The sequence below is a fragment of the Rhinatrema bivittatum genome, chromosome 5 (genome assembly GCF_901001135.1).
Source record: "Rhinatrema bivittatum chromosome 5, aRhiBiv1.1, whole genome shotgun sequence".
Taxonomy (NCBI): Eukaryota; Metazoa; Chordata; class Amphibia; order Gymnophiona; family Rhinatrematidae; genus Rhinatrema; species Rhinatrema bivittatum.
In genome coordinates this window covers 343832691-343854291 of record NC_042619.1, presented here as the reverse complement: position 1 = coordinate 343854291, position 21601 = coordinate 343832691, and the positions used below count along the sequence as shown (strand labels likewise).

The 21601-nt window shown below is 42.2% G+C and overlaps 1 protein-coding gene across 6 annotated transcripts in view; it reads left to right on the top strand.

Moving 5' to 3' along the window:
- The window catches only part of DOCK9 (dedicator of cytokinesis 9), a 491864-nt gene that overhangs the window by 398932 nt on the left and 71331 nt on the right, over positions 1 to 21601 (top strand). For all 6 annotated transcript variants that reach the window (XM_029604490.1, XM_029604488.1, XM_029604486.1 and 3 more), the window contains exons 40-44: positions 2913 to 3050; positions 4082 to 4264; positions 11386 to 11499; positions 11713 to 11928; positions 19789 to 19846. In XM_029604490.1, the coding sequence (XP_029460350.1) occupies positions 2913 to 3050; positions 4082 to 4264; positions 11386 to 11499; positions 11713 to 11928; positions 19789 to 19846 (709 nt within the window). The remainder of the gene's footprint in view (positions 1 to 2912; positions 3051 to 4081; positions 4265 to 11385; positions 11500 to 11712; positions 11929 to 19788; positions 19847 to 21601) is intronic.

Here is a 21601-nt window from a genome sequence, read left to right as displayed (position 1 = left end):
CATGGAGCATTTCAGGTAACCCCATTATTTTTATATTGTTTTGCCTGCTTTGATTCTCCTGGTCATCTATCCACTCTAGCAACACAGCGTACTTTTCTCTTAGATCTCCCATGTGCCTCTCAGCGTCCATTAAGCGATCCTCTTGCATGGAAATGCGTTGTTCCGCGTGATCTAGGCTCTTTTATTTATTTATTTATTTATTTATAGTTTTTATATACCGGGAGTTCCTGTATACAATACATATCACTCCGGTTCACAATTAACAGAAGAACTACTGCCGGGGGGCAGTTTACATGGAACAAATCTTGGAACATGGAACAAATCTTGGAACAAGTAAGAACAGTTGATCTAAATAAATAGGAAAAAACAAAACTAAGCTCACTTTAAGTAAATAAATAGGCAATAGATAGTCTTGATTAAATAAGGCAGAAAAACCGTACATTAAAACCAAAGGACAGGGTTGTTAAATCTTCTAGTTCTTAGCTCTCAGGGAATGCTTGCAGGAAGAGCCAAGTCTTGAGTTTTGCCTTAAAGGTAATATGGCAAGGCTCAAGGCGGAGGTCTGGTGGTAGAGAATTCCAGAGAGATGGGCCCGCAGTTGATAGAGCGCGTTTTCTCAGGGAGGATTTTGCAGGCTGGGTAATCAATCTGTTTTGGTATGCTCTTCTAGTCGGCTTATCCGAAGTATGAATTTGTAGCTTGAAGGTTAAGTTGAGTGGGGATATGTTATGTAGGGCCTTATGAATCATCATGCTGCTTTTGAACTGTATCCTGTATTTAATGGGGAGCCAGTGGAGGTGCTGGAGGATTGGGGTGATGTGGTCTTTTTTTTTAGCGTTGGTGAGAATTCTTGCTGTGGCATTTAGGACCATCTGGAGAGGTTTGGTAGAGCATGCGGGGAGTCCCAGCAGAAGTGAATTGCAATAATCCAGTTTCGGGAGAATGATGGCCTGGAGCACTGTGCGGAAATCTCTGTAGCGTAGAAGTGGCTTTATTTTCTTTAAAACTTGTAATTTAAAGAAGGTTGGGTTTTTTGAGGAGAGGTTTAAGCATTGCGGATTTGAGTTGGTTGGGAACTTGGCCTTGGGTGAGAGAGAGGTTGATGATATCTACAAGTGGCTTGGCCACGATGTCAGGGATGGAACTCAGCAGGTTTGATGGGATATGGTCTAGGGGGTGAGTAGACGGTTTTATCTTCTTAAGGATGTTTGCTATTTCCAAGGTGGACGTGGGATCGAGGGATGTAAGCTCTGCGGTGTAAGTGTTGGGTTGAAGAACGGGAGTTATAGTGGGTTGAAGAACGGGAGTTATAGTGGAGTATAGTGGGTTGAAGAACGGGAGTTATATATTACTCTCCCAGTCCTCCTTTTATATCCTCCACCGCCGCTTGGATTTTAATCATCCAGCACCATTTGCACATTCTTAGTAATCTGTTTGAAGGGCCTCCTCAGAGATACTGGCCAGAGTTTTTTTTTTTTCAACGCAACCATTTTGACCGCTGCTTGTTTTCTGTCTCGGCCCAAGTACTTCACTTTTGTACTCATACTTTCAGGACATCACTGCTAGCAACAACTCTCCAGCTTCGCGATATGTTGAGAATCACTTTTTATCTCACTCAATGAAAAGAGAGAATAAAAGTAATTAGATCATTTTGTAGGTTTGATGCTCCATTGTTCTAACCCCCTGACATTCAGTCAAGCACATGTCCATAGCCAGAAGTCCTTAATTAACTTCTTAGCAGGTTTTTAATTACGTTAATATACTCAACTTCTAGATTTTTCATGGAAGACAAATCTGAGAAAATTCTTTCACTCAATGCACAATTAAATCTCTGGAATTCATTGCCAGAGGATGTGGTTAAGGCAGTTAGCGTAGCTGGGTTTGGACAAGTTCCTGGAAAATAAGTCCATAAACTGCTATAAATCAAATTGATTTAGGAAATAGCCACTGCTATTACTGGCATTAGTAGCATGGGATCTATTTAATGTTTGAGTATTTGCCAGGTGATTGTATCCTGGATTGGCCGTTGTTGGTCTTGTTTTTTCCTCAGTGTGACCTAATATGGCAACTTCTTATGACACAAGGATTTTTGATGTCATTAAGATTAGCATTTATCAATCATGATTAACGTTCCTTAGTCGTCTCTACAAATGCTTAGTTTATTTCTGCAGGACTTTTTAATATTTTGAGAGATAAATAGTCATTATTTTTTACTCAATATCAAAATAATTTTAAGTTTAAAAATATAAACACACAAGATTCTGTGGCAATAAGCATGTTTTTCAGAAGCATGGGAATAGTTGAGAAAATTAAAAACCTTTTTGCCAAGCTGGAAGTTCAGATGATTTGAGTATTTAAACCTGAGTGAAGAGCAACATTCAACCTTAACATTAAAAACAGAATATCAAAATGATGACTTAGATGACGCACAACATAATTTCTTCTTTGTTTAAGCTGCATTTTATGAAATTACCTTATTTTACATCTTTGACCTGGCAGTTTCTTCCTGCTCATTTGTACTTCCAGCTGAGTTGGAACCAGGGCTGGATTCTGGCACCGTGAGGGTCGTTCCCAACTGCCCGTGGATTCTCCCACCTTCCCTCCCCAAACAAGGCTAGTTTGGGCAGTGCAACGATGTTTCTGGGCTAGGGCCATGTCCCAGGGCTACCTCTGGAACTCTGCAATCTTGGGTCCTGAATCTAGCCAATAGGAGGTCACCCTTAAGCAATGACCACTCCCTCCACAGAATCTCCAGCCCCAACCGACCCAAGGGAGTAAGAGACCTGAGTCAGGGATCAAGCCAGGGAGCGTATTCAAGGCAATGGGAGCAGCTCCACTGATCCACCAAGCTGGCCTGAGCAGAGAACATTTATCAGCAGTACTAACTACCAATGTCATTTTCCTTTTTTCAGAACCAGCTCGTGGTAGATCATGGGCACAATCCACTGATGAAGAAAGTTTTTGATGTATACCTCTGCTTTCTTAAAAAAAATCAGTCCGAGACTGCATTAAAAAATGTATTTGCTGCCTTGCGGTCATTAATTTATAAAGTAAGTGGATGATCAGTAATTTCCAGTCATGTTATAAGTGTTTCTCCTATATGCATGTGTTTATTGCTTTCCCTGGTGATGAGGGAAAATATTGAGTGAAAAAGTCTCTTTGCTGGAAGCAAGTGTATTCTTTCAGTATTAACAGCAAAGCGAGAATCTATACTGGAAATGTGTTCTGTAGGTCAGCTGGCACCTCAGACCCCCAGCCGAAGCAGGATATCCACCTACGGCAGTGTGGGCCCTTACAGATCTGGATGTGTGTGCTATAGTCCATGTTCTGTATTATTACCATCAGAATGAGGAGTTTCGAGTGTGACATCTTATAATATTGTACATCTAGGGGCCTTTGTGTTCATTTTTGTTCCCTGAGAATTTCTCAGTATTTATTATAACAAACAAAAATGGGAAACAATCACTGGGGAAAAAAACCCAATTCATTTTTTCCACTGATCTTCTCCCGTTTTAGTTTGGAGTTGGGAGGGAAGGGGTTTGGCCCACTTTTTCTATGTGGCAATTTTTGAATTTGGGATTTCTTGGGATTTATTTTTTTATACACAAATTTTCTGTTAATTGCATGCAAAATGGCCTTTGAGACAGAAAAAACCTGTTTAGCGTGCATTGTTTTCCCTCCTAGTCAATTTGCATGTCAGCTTTCTGCATCTCCTAGGCACCCTGTCTTTCCCATTTATGTTAAATAAAACCCGCACTAAAATTTAATTCCAATTTTAGTGTGGGTTTTATTACATCAGCTCTTCAGCCTTTAATGTACCCATAACATATGTACAATATAAAAAACACAGACATTTTGCAGCATTTTACCTAAGATCCAATATCATTTCATGAATAAGTAGGAATTATCTGAAGAGGGTTTTTTTGTATTCTTGAAAGCTTATTTACATCATATCACCAGGTATGAGAACGTGCCCTAAATCCAGCTCCCCCCAGGATCAATCTGCAGGACAGAAATAATGGTGATGATGACTTAATCAGCTGCTAGTGGTCTGTGGTTCAAATCTTTATCTCGTTTGTAGTTTCCCTCTACGTTTTATGAAGGAAGAGCTGACATGTGCGCTGCCTTGTGCTATGAAATCCTAAAGTGTTGCAACTCCAAGCTGAGCTCCATTCGCACCGATGCATCGCAGTTGCTCTATTTCCTTATGAGAAATAACTTTGATTACACTGGAAAAAAATCTTTTGTGAGAACACACTTGCAGGTTAGTACAGTTTATTATGCATTGCTTTTTGCATGTAATTTGATATTTATGTTAAAAAAAAATCATTTTTCTTCCAAAGTTTTGAAGCTCAGATAACATTTTAAAGGGAATTTGTCAACCTCAGGCTAGCTAATGTTGACCCTTGTACAGTATGAGACGTGACAAAGCAGTACTTGAAATATAGTACATTTTGAGCCTTACTTTTACAACTGGTTTTAACTTTTGTTTTCCATGCTGAGGTTGCTGAAGCTTTCAAAAATAGCCTCTTAAGACAATATCAAACAATGTAGAATTTGAATAGGGATTTGTTTGGGGATATTCTGAGCAGCATGGCTCTTTCCTATTTTCAGGATTGCCACAACGAATATGTATGAGAGAGATTTGCATGAAATAGAGACTGTGTATGCAAATTTCTCTCATGCATATTCTTGATGGATATCCTGAAAACCCGACAAGTTAAGTATGCCTCCAGAAGAGGTTTGGGAAACTGAATTGTCTGACAAGCAGGGCTGAATTAGCTTGGGTAACAACATCCGACAGCACCAAACAAATGATCTCTCTAGCTCTGTAAAACATTTACTATTTAGCATGCACATTCCCATATGAGCACTGACTCCATTTTTGTCTGAGCTTCTGTACAGATGTTTACCCTCTTGTTCTATGCCTTTTAGTCTCTCTGCGCTTATCTGAAGTTTTTACTAGATGCTGTCTCGACAACTCAACAGCACATTTTAATGCTAACCAAAAAATAAATGAATAACCTTGATTTTGCAGGATGCCACTGTCAGTAGCTTCAATGACTGTCTGGGGCTACAGGATGTCCATCACAGACTGCCATGATATCTGCCCTGACCTTGATTCAGCCAATTATTCAAACAGTGCCTGTATGTCACCATGATCCCAAAGGAACAAGGCCTGGAAGATGGAGGAGCTTTGAAAGTCTGTGAAAAGTTGAAACTGTTCCTTCTCCTGGAGCGGGGCCTCTGCAAGCTTCCTCAATGCCGAGTGAAACAGGAGCTCCTTGGAGAGTTCCCCAACTGGCACCAGGCTCAGGATCCTCCATAGTTCAGAGGATCAAGCAAAATGCAAAAGTGTCCAGTACAGGAGCCCAAAAGATCTTGGCACACCGATTAGAGCCACAGTGAAGTCTATACCAAAGCAGGCATCATGGACAAATCGCTAGGTCTCTGTGCTGTTGATGCATCTGATGCATGGGCAAGCACTGGAAGGACCAGGAGAGGACTCCTCACAGCTTCCATCCTCCGTGTAATGCCACTGTCGCCATCTCACCTGCGTTGCCCAGACCACAAGCCCCATAGAACTTCTGCCCTTCCTTCATCCCATGGGCTTCACCTGGAGACTGTGGATCCAGTATGATCCATTGTGCAGCTGGTGTGCATGTGACCAACAGCTCAGTTAGCTCAGGAAAGTTCAGTACATTCTTCTCAAGAGGATGATCCTATATTGGTTTCGGAGGAGGATGTCTCCTTCCCCCATCTCCAGGCCCAAAAACACAGCAGTTCACAGACCAGGTGGCTGAATTGGTGAAGGCTTTCTTTACCTCATTGGTAGTCCAGAATGTCTAATTTGTTCCCACAAGGAGGGATGTCACTTTTGCCTCCATACTTTGGGAGCTTCCCTCAAGGGTCACCATAGCAGGTTCCAACCTGTGACATTCATACTTCTCTGCAGATGAATCCAGCCAGTTAGGGGATGGAGTTCAGGTCCTTGCTGTTAAGTAGGCCCCAGAAGTATTCCCCTCCAAAAGATTCCTCCCTTCTTCATCAGGCTAGTGTCCTTCCCACATCTGGATTCAGAGGAGAGGCTACAGGGATCCCCTCAAACTCTTTATCTGACCTACTCCAGAGCTTTCATCTCCTTCAGAACACCTCTTGTACTCTACCTTATCTAACATATACAGAAATGTAATCAGAGTTTACAAGCAGAGGAACAAGGATCCCTGCACAGAGGTTTTTGAGATATTGTGGACTCTGGAAATACTTGCAGAGCTTGCAGAAATACCGATCAATTCCATCCTGTGGAAACTGCAAATGAAAATGTGGAATAATCTGGCCTCCTGCCCCCCCCCCCCCCAATAGCCAGGAAACGAGATGTTCCATGGTAGTGGAGTCAGCATTGAAGTGGGCCAAAAAGACCAGGATTTTTTCTAACATCCCTCCTGTTACGACTATCCAATCCGGGAAGTGGATCCTTGGGCCGGCCGGCCAGGAAGGATGACCGGGAGGCAGAACACACACTGGGCTGACGAGCTTCACCTGGAAACCCGTGATTCCTCCAGAGGAGCTGTAGGAACCCGGGTCGCTAGGGCTTAGGCGTCTTCACCCTGGAAGTCCGAGGTCCCCCCAGGAGGAGCCCGTAGGGACCCGGACCGCTGGGACTTAGGCGAAGTACTGATGAACCCAGGAAGAGTGTGAACCGGAGTCAGGACTGGCTGCAAACAGGCAAAGTGAAGTCACGGAGCTGAGTCAGGACTGGAGGCTGGCAGCGGAGACGGAGTCACGGACCGGAGTCGAGGCGGGTGGCAGTCAAGCAGGGTCTGAGTCACAGGCAGAAATCAGGGCAGGTGGCAAACTGGCAAAGTCAAAGTCACGAGCTGGAATCAAGGCAGGCGGCAAACAGGAACAAACGATTAAGCAAGCAGAATACAAGGCAGGCAGGCAGGAATCAGGAACCAACAGGAGGCAACTAGCACTTCAGAAAGTGACCTCGTTGCTAGGCAAAGATAGAATCCCCGGGCTCGGTTTAAATCCCCCTTACTGGCGTCTGACGTCATCAGGAGGCGGATTCTGACATCCGGGGCTGCACCAATAAAACGGCGGTCCTCACGCGCGCGCCTGGCACTCCAAGGGGGCGGAGTCTTCGGCGGCGTCTCCACGAGACTTAGAGAAGGTTTTCCAGTTCCATGCTTAATGCCCACATTACTGCCCATATAGTTGCATTGACAAAACTGAAGCTTCTAGTAGAGTCTCTCAACAGAGAGTAGGAAGGCTATCGACAGACTCTTTTTGGATGCAGAAAAATGTACTTTGTCATTTCTAGTCAGTGTATATATCGTTTGACACCATGGCTGGATCTTCTGCTGCAGCAACTGAAACATGCCGGATAGCCTGGCTGACGGTGAGCAGCCTACCCAAGGACATCTGTGAAAAATTAGTTAACATCCCCTGTCTGGGGGACAATATTTTTGGAGAGACATTAAAAAAAAAGTCACCCACCTCAAGGAGCAACATGTGGCCATTCATTCTTTATCGACAGGGGCCAAGCAGCCATTATCCTTTAAATGGTCTTATTTTACTTATAAATGTTCTCTCTTCCAAAGATGTCTTTTCTGCCAATTTCTCCCTGAAGGAGATGCAAGAGTATTCTCAATGCATAGTGGATGGCACATAACTCCAAGAGGAAAAACACATTCTGTTGTTGACCAGATCCCTTGTGTTTGAAGGGGCCTCTGTGTGTGTGCATGCTCCACCATCTGGTGGACACATCCATTGCCAGCATTACCTGAGGTTATAGAATTCGAAGAGGAGTGCCCATCTCCAGGTCCTGTGAATCTAGCCACCACAGAAGAGAGATGTCTTCGTCTCCAGAATAACCTTTATGGGATGTGACAAAGACTGGAGCAGCTGATTTCACTTATCTTCTATAGGGAGTGGACCTGCCTGGGAAGGTCCTAACACTAAGCAATCCATCCAGGTAAGGGAAGACACCAATTCCCTGGCCACAAACATGTGACACCAGCACTACTAGGCATTTTGTAAATACCCTTGGAGCTAAATCCAATCCTTGTATATGCAGATTCCTCAGCAGGTGGCTTTAAATATAGTATCTTGGGAAATAGTCAATTCAACAGGTCCACAAAGAATACCAAGGGATTTTTTAATTACATTAACTGAATTGGTATTATTTACTATTTCAAATTTAAGGATTGTTGTACCATCAGGATCATGGAATCCCAATGGGATCCTCATTGGCGCCATCTGTTGCTAATCTTTATGTATCCAATTTTGAACAGGAGAAAATTTATACATCGCCATGGATGGCTCATACAGAGCGATGGTACAGATACATTGACGATGTATTTGTTATTTGGAAAGGTTCTGAAGACGATTTACACAGTTTTGTTCAATGGATTAACTCTGTAGATGAGCATCTGAAATTCACATATTGCTGGAGTCATGATCAAGTTTCATATTTGGACGTACAAGTGAAGCGAAAAAAAAAAATAATTTGTCAACTATGGTCAACATCAAAGACACTGATAGGAATACCTTGTTATGGTATGAAAGTCATCACCCCATGGCATTTAAAAAGGGTCTACCAGTTTCACAGTTCTTTAGGATAAGATGGATCTGTTCTACCATGTTTAAATTTGAAAAACAATCTAGGATTTTAAGTCAAAAATTTGTTGCCAGAGGTTATACCAAAAAAGTGGTGAAACAGGCTTACAAACGAGCCAAGTACAGCGATACTTGGCTCGTTTGCAGTACAAACCCCATAAGGACAGTGAATGCCTTGTATGTGTGCTACCTTATAGCACATATACAGGATCAATCATTACATCTATTAAAAAACACTGGCACGTATTGACGTTACATGAGATCTTTCAAGATATTCCATTAATAGCAGCCAGCAGGGGAAAAAATATCAAAGATCAGTTAGTACACTCCAGAAAGGGAACTCACAGAAAATGCGGTCGGTGCACCTTGTGAATATAGAAGGGGTTAGCTGGACGGATCCCGTTTCGAGATATATGATCAAGAGGAAATATGACACCGATTGTATATCTGACAATGTGGTATACATCATAGTATGTCCGTGCCCTAAAATATACGTTGGCCGCACTAGTAGAGCAGTGAAGCATAGAATTATGCGCCCTTTGTTGCACACTGTTGCTCATCATGTTTTCGAGCAACTACAATAGACAGTGATTGAATATTTACCTAAGGGCGAAGGGGATTTGCCTGCTAAATTGAACTATCAGGAACAGTTCTGGATCCATAAATTTAAAATCAGAACAACCCTTTGGGTTGAATGAAGAACTTGACTGGATGTCTTTAATTTGAATTATGGTGTTTTGATTGGTTCTCCAAATATTCCCAGGTGACTTTATATTCAGGATGAACAGGGTAGTTATTGAGACCGCCATTTTTAAACGCTGGCAAGGAGGCTATGGCAGCACAAGATTTGAAAAAGAAAAAAAACTGAATGTTTGGACTGTCATGTTTGAAGAAGATAAAGATGGTTTAACTCCTGAAGAAGGATTCTTGTTTGAAACTTGCGCAACTCAGGTTCAACGAAGAATTGGTGAAAGACGCCATTTAATCGCAGTTAAATAACATTTTGGGTGGTCTGAACATATATTAAGAAGCCAAGTATGGCACATTGAAATTAAGAAATTAATCATGGTATGAGTGCACTAGAATATTTTATAAATTTCACAGCATTTTACACAATCTAAAAAAAGAGGTGGAAGGTAGGTGCGTTAATGATTAAAAACCATAAGGACGGGATAACTTTGGTGTTTCCTGCCTCAAGAACATATGAAACCACTACCTTTAACTTTATATAATTTATGATCATTTGGTAAGATGTATATTTTGCAGTGAAATTTATTAGTATATACAGGGGTTCTGTAATATTTGAATTTTGTCATAGGGAGGAACCTACGTAGATGATCATTTGAGATATTTGGATTATTTCATCACAAGCACTTTGTATATATTTTGACAATATTTATGTCTATATCTATACATGTTATATATGAATAACACTACCGAGAGTTTAGAGGTGGTGTGAATGAGGATTGATTGACTAGTGCAATTGATAGATATGTGTTATTGTGCCAATTTTATTTTTTGAATAGTTTTGATATTCTTTGCCATTGTGTAATAAAGGGTGTCATTCTCTAACGCTATGGCACGCGAAAAGGGACTTTTTGTATGCGAAAAGTCCCTTTTCGCGTGCGATAGCTAGCTCGGGGCGGCGCCAGGGCTGACGCTGTGGACACATCGCTGGCGGCGAAAGAAGATTCCTTATCGCTGCCAGTTTCGCGCCGAATAACTATACCTTTTTATGGTGTAACTATTCGGTGCGAAAGCCGGCAGTGATCGCACCGTGGACGTGCGATCGCAGGACCACCCCCCGCTTCGCCCGCCCCTCCCCCATTACCGCCGGATTCTCTAAGGTCTGCAGCCTTAGAGAATCCAGGCCTAAGCTTGCAACATTAATCATCTTTAATCATTTAAACATTAGTGGTGTTACCCTATTTTAGAGTTCTCTGGATATACCAATTTTAGGTACCCACATTTTATTTTATTTAAAGCCTAGATCCAATATATATGTGTGTGTATATGTGGGTGTGTGGGTGTATAGAGAGAGAGCGAGAGATACCCAACAAATTGTATGAATGGAAGGGGGGGCTGAGGCTTAAAGTTTGTTCACCCCTGGTGTAGAGTATATTTAGGGATCTTAATTTCAGTTTTTATCTTATTTATCCTGGAAATTTCAACAGTATAACAAAAAAAAAAGGAATGTAAAAATGATTGTTATAACACCCAGGAGAAAAATCAGTATAAAAATCAGTTTTCCACCGATATTGTTTTGGTTATAACATTGAAATAACTGAAAACGAAGATCCCTAAGTAGGTTGTGTAGATTAGTGAAATAATATTTTTTAGGCGGCAGAATGTGACAAATTTACCAGGGTGTGAAGAATTTTACAAGGCTGTGTGTGTATATGTGTAGATATAATATATATAATTTTGTTTCCATCAGATCTGGTAAATTTTGCTATAGACAGCTTGCTTTAAATTCATTAAGGTCAAAGGTTAGCCATTCAAAGAATGAAGCAGAGGATCTCTCCTGCAAGGACTTAATTTTGTATGAATTGCGAAGCTGCTGAGTGCTACCAGTTGCTTGTTTGAAGGAACTGTATCTTAGCATGATAACCCCACTTGAATTAAATCAAAAGTTCCAACTCAGTCTGCTGTATTTGCTTATTTTCAGATATATTGCTATCAGATGATTATAGATTTGTTTAATGAGCATTTATACTGTGCGTTGGTTAAGTAAATCTCTCTGTCTCTTTGATATTTTTAAAGGTTATTATTTCGGTAAGCCAGTTGATAGCAGATGTGGTAGGAATTGGAGGAACCAGGTTCCAGCAGTCTCTTTCCATCATTAATAACTGTGCCAACAGTGACCGGCTTATCAAGGTTGGTAAAGCTGCACATTGACTGTTTTTGAGCTTTGACTGTGCTTTTTTTTTCCATTTTCCCTGCTTTAAAAATAACGCAAATGTGTCTAAACATACAGTGAAAGTAGTGTGGTGTTCCTCGGTGCTCAGATTTCATCACAAGTGAATATCAGATCCAATGGGCACGATGAAATCGCCTGCAGCTTTTATGACCCTTGTTTTTCTATTTCAGCACACTACGTTTTCTTCTGATGTAAAGGACTTGACGAAGCGGATTCGCACAGTCTTAATGGCTACAGCACAGATGAAGGAGCACGAAAATGATCCAGAAATGCTGGTCGACCTCCAGTACAGTTTGGCAAAGTCCTATGCAAGCACCCCAGAGCTGAGAAAGACCTGGTTAGACAGCATGGCAAGAATTCATGTCAAGAACGGAGACCTCTCAGAGGTAGCAACCCACTTTAACCTGTACACAAATGAGAGAATAGAAGCTATGTATGCTAAAGTATGGAGAAATCTTTTCTCTATGTACAAGTATGATAAAATCATCCAGTGGTGCAGAGATGGAAAAGTTTTCATGCGCAAGCCTTCCCTCATATCCTCTCACTGTGCAAATCTCCTCATCTTTTTCCTTCCATGTGCATAAGGATGTATTTTGGGTGTCTCAGCTACTCATGTGGGGGGGGGGGGTTCTAATTTTTTTTTCTTATTTTTACTTTTACATTTTTATTTTTCATGTCTCAAAATTAAACTAGGTTTAGGAATTTAAATTTATTTTTCACAACTGAGTTCAGTTTAACCTCTGATCTCTTCACCCTGTTGGGCTTCAAGAAATGTCCCTATGCAACAACAAGATGTCTATCATGACCACTGTGTAGTCTCCTTTCACGATTAACCCGTTGCACTGCTTGTTAGTCTCCATGGAACAGAAAATGTAAGATCCTAACAGGGATTTTCTGACGACATCCCATGCTTCAGTTTAGGGAAAGAAGAAGAAAGCTTCACCTAAATTTAAAAAAAAAAAAAAGGCAGAGCTCTCATGCTAGGTACTATGAATCTCGGTGCACACTCTGTGCAAACTTCATCGCCCCTCCAATAGAAGAAGGTAAGTCCGGCTCTTCTGTAAACGGATGCTGGCATTGTTGCACCGCGGCTCGCTGGCATTGTTGCACCGCGGCTCGCTGGCATTGTTGCACCGCGGCTCGCTGGCATAAAAAAAAAAATCCTCTGCACCAAAGGACATAGAAAAAATGTTGGTGCGAAGAGCAATATCCGAGGAGATGCAGAAATATTAAGTCAGTCCCAAACTTCATAAATTGATAATGTAAAAAATGTTTTATTTTTCATAGCAGCAACTCCATTGCTTAAAAACAGCACAGGTTTCAAAAAAGGGGTCCCCCGACACGGGACCAGTGTTTCGCCAAACTCGGGAGGGACAGTAATTTCATGCGGCATTCATAAACTATAAAATAAAGAAAATTTAAATTAATAACAGAGACCGGTACAAAATGGATCAATTAATATACAAACGTTTATGTTCCGCTCCTCTATTGTGGTTTCGGATTTCTCCGGTGCGAAGAACAATGCCATCAGTGGAATCGCTCTTTGGCGCAGAGATTCTTTTGGAGCCATTGACCAGCAAATATATTTGAATATTTATTGATGCTAAAATTGTCTCGACACCATGAAGATTATTTTGGTGCAGAGAAATGGAAGCAGAAACTAGAGCAGAATTCGCCAGCAAAGCAAATTAATCAGTTAGCTATCTTCGTCCCAGAATCACATGGCTCTTCACCAGCAGTACCACTGCAGAAAAAAAACCCCCAAGGGCTGTTGGTTGCGTGTTTGGAGGGGGCTACTTGGGTCAGGAGGCCCAGCCTTTGACTCTCCACCCTAGTGTGCTCAGGTCAGGTTCAGGTGGTTGTGCAGGGCTGCCCCAGAAGACCAATGGTTGCCAGAAAGGTGGGTTGGGCTGGGGTGGAGTTGGCAGAGAGGTAAAAGGGGCCAGGGGTTAGAAAATCCAGCCTCCTTTATCATTCCTCACCTCCTCCATTGGAATAGATGTCTCCTTTATCATTCCTCGCCTCCTCCATTGGAATAGATGTCTCCTTTATCATTCCTCGCCTCCTCCATTGGAATAGATGTCTCCTTTATCATTCCTCGCCTCCTCCATTGGAATAGATGTCTCCTTTATCATTCCTCGCCACCTCCATTGGAATAGATGTCTCCTTTATCATTCCTCGCCTCCTCCATTGGAATAGATGTCTCCTTTATCATTCCTCGCCACCTCCATTGGAATAGATGTCTCCTTTATCATTCCTCGCCTCCTCCATTGGAATAGATGTCTCCTTTATCATTCCTCGCCACCTCCATTGGAATAGATGTCTCCTTTTGTGGAGTCTGTGGCCTTCAAGTTCGATGCTCCATCCACTATTCTAATACAGATCCTTTCTCGTTCTCATGAATCGTCCTCGTCCAAGGGTAGGTCATATACAAAGACCCCCCTCCTATTGTTTTATCTGGTTTTCTAGAAGGTTCTTAGGCTTCTTATAACTTTCTTCTACCATTCTAGTGACGAGGGATTCTCTTGTAAGACCCTTATCTCAACATTCAAGGAATATATTTCCTGCTGATGGTCTGCCCTCCCCAACCTTTGAACAAAAGATGGAAAGAGACATTCCTTTTAATCTACAAAAGGAAGCACAGCCTAGGGAGAATGTGTTTGGCTTGCTTAAATGCATTTATTTTAGCGCCCAAACAAGTAGTGGCAGTTTTGGTATACAGACTGTTTTGCAGGTAGTTCAAGCAAGAAAGCAAAAATGTGGTAAACAGCTGTGTCTGCCCTTTCTGTATCAAGGAAGTTAGGCGTTGAGTATAGAGTGCAACCAAATGCAGAATATCTCAAGGTTCAGCTTCCACATCAATCAATGGTAATGAAGTTGGCATTGCAAAGAGCGCATTGCAGTTGTCCGCCTGTAAGAATGCTAGAATGATGGATACTATAGCAGTGCTATGCTAAACTCGAGAATAGATCAAGTACATGCACTGCAGTCCTTAGCAAGCGCTCTCCCTTCATGCCAGTGATTCAAGTAGCAAAAGTGTGTGGCAAGCACATTGGGGCTTGATGCAACAATCTGAGCATTAAAAAAAAAAAAAATTTAAAAAACTGTGCATTGGGAGTTTAAAAAAAAAAAAAAAAAGAGCAAAAACTTTAAAATGTGTGTTGGGCACAGGCCAAACACATCAGGAAGGGAGGGGGAGCAGTCTGTGACAGCAGCCACTTAGCTGGATAGATACTGATTTATCCGTCTATCTGGCAGCAGGAAGCAGCTACCAGAGAGCCGGATAAGTCAGTACTTTTCTGTCTCTCTGGTGTGGGTCACCGCAGATAATTAGATCAGTCAGATAAGTCAGTACTTTTCTGTCTATCTGGTGTGGGTCATCGCAGATAATTAGATCAGTCAGATAAGTCAGTACTTTTCTGTCTATCTGGTGTGGGTCATCACAGATAATTAGATCAGTCAGATAAGTCAGTACTTTTCTGTCTATCTGGTGTGGGTCACCGCAGATAATTAGATCAGTCAGATGAGTCAGTACTTTTCTGTCTATCTGGTGTGGGTCACCGCAGATAATCAGATCAGTCAGATAAGTGATTTATGCAGCTACGTAGCGGTGACCCATGCCAGATATTTATGCGGGCTTTTGGCAGCAGTAACTTACTTGCATAGGTAAGCTACCACCACGTTACCTGGATAAGTCAGTACATTTCTGTCTATCTGGTGTGGGTCACCGCAGATAATCAGATCAGTCAGATAAGTGATTTATCCAGCTATGTAGCGGTGACCCATGCCAGATATTTGTGGGCTTTTGGCAGCAGTAACTTACTTGCATAGGTAAGCTACCGCCACGTTACGTGGATAAATCTGCACTTATCCACAGACATTTTTAATCGTTTTAAAACTCCCCACCCCCCCCCTTTTTTTTTTTTTTTAGGGGTTTTAAGGACCAGCTCTGACCTGGAGTTAAATTTCCAGGGCTAAAAACTGTGCGCAGGCCCGATGCATTCTCTGTGCATCGGAGGGTTTTGCTTAACGTCCTCGTTTGCAGGGGACGTCCATGCGAGAGCGCCCAGCGGTGCTCCAGCTCAGAAGCTTGCATTTTCTGTGCACAAGCCTCCTGGCTGCACTGGGAGTACGTTATGCGTGCAGAAAGCGCACCGTTCAGCATCGGCCTTATCATAGGTCCGTTTATGATGGCTGTGATACTTCCGCAGTAGCTGTTGCCGCAGGCCTGGCTGTGTGTGTGTTCGGACTCCCTGAAAATGTGCCTAACAAGCCAGGAGGTGCTGCGTTCATGGATGACCGTCTCTTCAGAGAAAAGTTTAATAAAAAAAGCAGTAGATGACATTAAAGATAATTGTACTGCTCCTTTTACTTCCAATAAAAACCCATCAGCAGCCTTATAATAAATTATAATTTTAATCCCGGAGTAAGATACCAGCAGTATCCTCTATCAGTGCCCTTATCCTCAGCATCATCAAAGCAGGCTAGAGAGAGAAAACAGGCTAAACCTTTGCACAGAGCACGAATCAGTTGCCAGAGGGACATGGTCAAGGTGATTAGCATAGCGGGGTTTAAAAGAGGTTTGGACGAGTTCCTGGAGGAAAAGTCCATAAGACATTATTAGCCAGGCAGACTAAAGAAAGCTATTGCTATCCCTGGGAGTGAGTAACAGGAATTAGATCTGCCAGGTACTTGTGACCTGGATTGGCCGCTGTCGGAGACAGGATGCTGGGCTCGATGGTCTGACCCAGCATGGCAGATTTATTATGTGCTTATGCAGCTTGTGCTGTACGTTTTGCTCTGATATACAGCCACTCCATAAGCCCACGCGTATCTGGATGTGGCAGTTTCAGCATCACTTCACATACTGGTTCAACTTTTATCTGCTTTTCTTTAATGGAAGAGGCTATAAAATGCTGCTACTTATAGATCATAGTAATGGCAGAAAACACCCATCCAGTCTTACGGTAGTAACTGCTGCTCCGTGCAAGTTGCCCTCAAGCCTTGTGTTAAGGACAGTAACACAGCCAATCAGCTGTCAAACCCATACAGAATTACTGCTAGCAACATTTTCATAGGATGAGCAGCCTTCGTGATAATTCAGACAGTACTTTGGCCGTAGAAGCAGGCCTGTGTTCTCCCTAATGTCAGTATCAGTGCCCCGGACTGTAAAAGTCAAGGCCCAACGCTGGCTGTCGTCTGAATCCAATCCCCCCCTCGCCGTCGAAGTGGAAAGCGATGCTGCACTTGCATCAAAAACATGTAAGCTAATTGGTTAAGGGTAGTAATCCCCACGCCCCCTGTTAGGGGCAGTAGTAGTGCTACTCCATGCCTTTCTTTCTTAATTTCCAACTCTAGCCTTCGGGAATCCACAGTGTTTACCCCATGTTTTTTTTGAATTTGTTTACTGTTTTCATCTTCTCCACCTCTTCCGGAAGGGCATGCCAGACATCCACCTCGCTCTCTATGAAGAAATATTTCCTGATGTCGATTCTGAGTCATCCCCCCTGAAGTTTCATATCATGACCCCTAGTTCTACTGCTTGTTTTCCAACAGAAAAGGTTCAAGGAACATGCATGATTAAAACCATTAAGGTTTCTGAAGGGTCTGCATTATATCTCTCTCCTGCACCACCTCTGTTCCAGGGTGTACATATTCAGATCCTACAACCTCTCCTTAGTCTTCCGATACAGACCCCTTGCCATTTTCGTCACCTTTCTCTGTACTGCTTCCGTTCTGTCTCTATCCTTTCAGAACTGAACACAGTACTCCAGGTGAGGCCTCACCAAGGGACCTGTACGAGGATCATCACCTTTTTCTTACTGGTTATTCCTCTCTATACAGCACAACATTCTTCTAGCTTTAGCTATCACCTTGTCACATTGCTTCTCCACCTTCAGATCCCCAGACACTATCACTCCAAGATACCTCTCTTGGCCCTGTCACATTGATCTTTCACCCCCCATCACATAAAGCTGTTTTGGATTACCGCACCTCAGATGCATGACTCCACACTCCTTGGCATTGAATCCCATCTGCCAAGTCCTTGACCACATTTCCAGCTTTGCTAAATCCCTTTTAATTTTCTCTACTCCTTCAGGCGTGTCCACTCTGTTGCAGATCTTAGTATCATCTGCAAATTGACTAACTTTACCTTCTATCCCTTCCACAATGTCGTTCTCAGATATTGAACAGAACTGGTCCAAAAACCAATCCCTCACCATGAGAGAATGGTGCTCCATCCAGATTCTCTCTTCAGAGTAGGTTCCATTTACCATTAAACACTGTCTTCTATCAGTCAACCAGTTTGTAGTCCACTCCCCCACCTTGGCGCCGAGTCCCAAGCTTCTCATTTTATTCACGAGCCTCCTATGCGGGACCGCATCCAAAGCTTTGCTGAAATCCAAGTAAATCAGTTTGAGCGCTCTTCCTTGATCCAGTTCTCTAGTCGCCCAATCAAAAAAAATCTATCAGATTTGTTTGACAGGGCCTTCCCCTGGTGACTCCGTGCTGCCTCGGGTCCAGCAACCCATCGGATTGTAGATAGTTCACTCTCCTTTCCTTCAGCAGAGTCTCCATTAACTGTCCCACCACCGAGGTGAGGCTAACTGTCCTCTCTGCTCCCACTCTTGTGATTCGGGACCACCACCACTTGTCATTGCTGAATCATGATTTATTGTCTAGAAAAGGAACTTATTTTGCTTATTTGGAAGAAGATTCTTGCTCTTGAGTAAGTAGTGCACTTGGTCATTGAATAGAAAGAAAAGGAGAAAAATAGTTGAGCGATAAGGATGAACCAAGCTAGAATGTTAAAATCAAACTGCCTAATTTGTGCCTAACAATCAGGTTTAACTTACACACCTAGTTTATTATTTTACATTGTTACCTTACTATGATGGCACACGAGTAATTTGTAATCTATACCACCCATATTTCTCTTTATCGTGCCCTTCTGTAAACCGTTGTGATGGTATTTAACTTAACGACGGTATAAACATTTTTTTAAATAAATAAATATATCTTATTTATCACCACTGGAAGGCGGAGGGCTAGAGCAACTTGACCGGTGTTGTGCTTATATCCAAATAGCATTTTACATCTTGAACAATTTGTATTCTGTAGATTATGGATAAGATGGGGATTTTCTTTCCATATTAAAGGATAGGGCTGCCAGCATTTTCCAAGTCATCCAGAACAGTCCATCCTGGTTTTACCCCATAAAACATGCTGCTTTAAAAAGAAAAGCTGGACTACAAATTAATAGAGGATTATCAGTCCATGAGACCTGGATCCGTCTGGAGCTCATGCAGCTGACGTTTAAATGTCATTAAAATTGCATTGAAACAGAGTTAGACAGCATTTTAATGTTTATATTCTTTTGATTATTCACCTACATCTTTCAGACTGCAGCATAACAGACTTGAGAATTAGCTGTGTGGGAATAATTAGCCTTTGAGAAAATATTTGTGTTGGGTTTTATTCCCCTTTGTAGCTTGTGGGGTAAAACTGCAGGGGACTGGTGTGTGCCAGGCTCTCCAGCACGGGGTGCATGCTCGGGTAACACTTTTCTGGTAGGCCTGTTAAGAGTCAGAGAGCATTTGGCACTGCCACAACAGGAAACGGTTCAACAAATCACTTTAAAAATTTTGCTTTTAGTGTAAAATGGATATCCCTATTAGTTCCATGTGACAACTGTAAATACCTGTATATACCCTGGATTATTTATTATTTCCCTTAGTTCAACGACATGCCCAAATTTGTTTACTCATAGCAACATAGTAATATTGTCCCTGCTGTTCACTTAGAGTTACAAGACTGTATTCCCTCTTATCGTTCCATCCCCATGCTGTTTATTCTGTTAAACGCTAAGTTATATGTAAAGCCTGTTGCTGAATTTAATGTTTTACTGTAAACCGATCAGATGTTCCAAACGATGAGCGGTATATAAAAACCACAAATAAATAAAACATTGTTTTATCTCCTTAGTCGTATGGGTAGTGATTTATTTTCAGTACTGGGGAAAGCTTCTGTTAAAATGCTGCTTTAATAGGACTTTTGGAAGGGAAAGGCATATAATCAGTACATAGAAGGAAGATGTTTATGGGAAGTTGATGCCAACACTGAGGCACATTTGCTTTTAACTTAACCGTTTAGTGCCCTGTTCCACTTGTCATATACGTGTGCCGAGGAATAGTGACTCTCCCAGGTTATAGGTAATGTTGCTTTCTTTATCTCTTGTGTTTTAGGCAGCAATGTGCTATGTCCACGTAGCAGCACTGGTGGCAGAATATCTGACTCGGAAAGGTATGAATTCTACATTTAATTTACTTACTGTAGTTCTGACTTTAGTCCTACGTAATGACGCGTGGAATTGTAAAACGTGTTTTTGTGGGGATCCTCTGCAAGCTATTCTGACTGAGACGTTATTAACCTACCATTAGCTTTCAAATTGTTCTACTGAACTTGCTCACCTTGGCTTGGCCCTATTGACCTACCAGTCTCTCCTGTGTCCAGAACTGGAGAGGGAAGCATTTACTCAGCAACATAGCATCAGTTTATCAATTGCTCAACTAGAAAATCCATTTCAGGCAAATAAATATACAATTCCTTGTTTTCAGTGTAAGCCATGTTTTAGCTGTATCTTTTCCTCTTTGCTCATTCTATAGTAGTAATCTGTATTTTTGTTTGGCCTGAAAGATCTCTCCTGATTCTTTGGGCTTGCAGTTGAATCAGCACTAGCCTGTGCTGGGGCTATAGCACTATGAGCCTTCATAACTACAGAGGATTTATTTATTCCTACTTCTAATCCTTTCTCCCCCTCCTATCCAGCTCAGCGTCTGCGGTGACCGTCCTCAACCAGGGGACAGAGAGCACAGTTCCTTCTAGAGCTCTGTACGCGTTCATCCTGAGTCTGGCCACTGATCCTTCGGGCCAGCATGATAATATTCCATTTCTAAACCAGAGTAAAAGTTTCCGTTGAATATGGTGTGCCCTAAGGAACAGAGTGTTATTTTTCCGACAAGACTTTGTCCAGTAAACTAATCCTTTGATGTAGGTATAATTATTCGCTGATAATACAACACGAGCAAACTAAAAATAGACCCTATTAGCGTGGCTATCTAAAATTATTTTTATTGGCAAGTCACATTGGTTGCAGGAAGTACTGGGTACTTTGTAAATTACGATACTTTTATTGGGCCAACAAAATGTTCTTGAAGAAAATGTTCTTTGGGTTGGTAAAAGAAATGAAAATTATCATTCAGATCTCTTTGCAAAGTTATATCCAGAGGCATAGCTACTGCATTCTGGTTTTGCTTTTACAAAGGTTAGCCACAGGGTGTCTGTGTTGAGCTGTAATGGCACAGTACGAAGGATCTTGCATGAAATGATGTGATTGCTTTTAGTGTGCTGCAGGGTTGGACACTTTGTCCTGAGGGGCCACATTGGGCTATGGTTTTGCTCCTGGGGACTGAGCTAAGAACTGGTGGGAGTGGGAGGTACCCCTGTAATCTGAAGAAGTTAAACATTGGGACATGAGGTACGGGGAAAGTAGAGATAAGTCATCCATCTGTCTGTTGTCACCATTGCCTGCCCATTCCCTGAATCTAGTATGAACTATGAGCATATGGATGGAGAGTAAGAGATTAATTATACGTGAGCATAGAGTGCATTACAAAAATAAGCACGGCACACACTGTTTCCTGCCCTGCCTATGTCTATATTTATGAACATGTGAAATTCTGTCTTTTCCAAAGATGGCTCAAGGCACATTAATAAATTTAAATGAACAGAGGCATTAGTACCGCTTACAATTGAATCAGCATTTGCAATCACCATAGCACTGGCATCCAGCATAGGAAAATCCATTTGTGAATAGTTTCAATGCCCAGTTCTGTCTCTGCTGGGTATAACACAGTCCCTCATCAGGAAGATGGGTCAAAGATGTGGGTCTTCGTGGCCCTTACTGAAAAGCCATCCCTTAGCTTTATTCCTGAACGTTGGGTAGCCTAGCTCCAGGTGCAAATGTTTGGTGTGTTAACAGCTGAAAATGCAGGATAG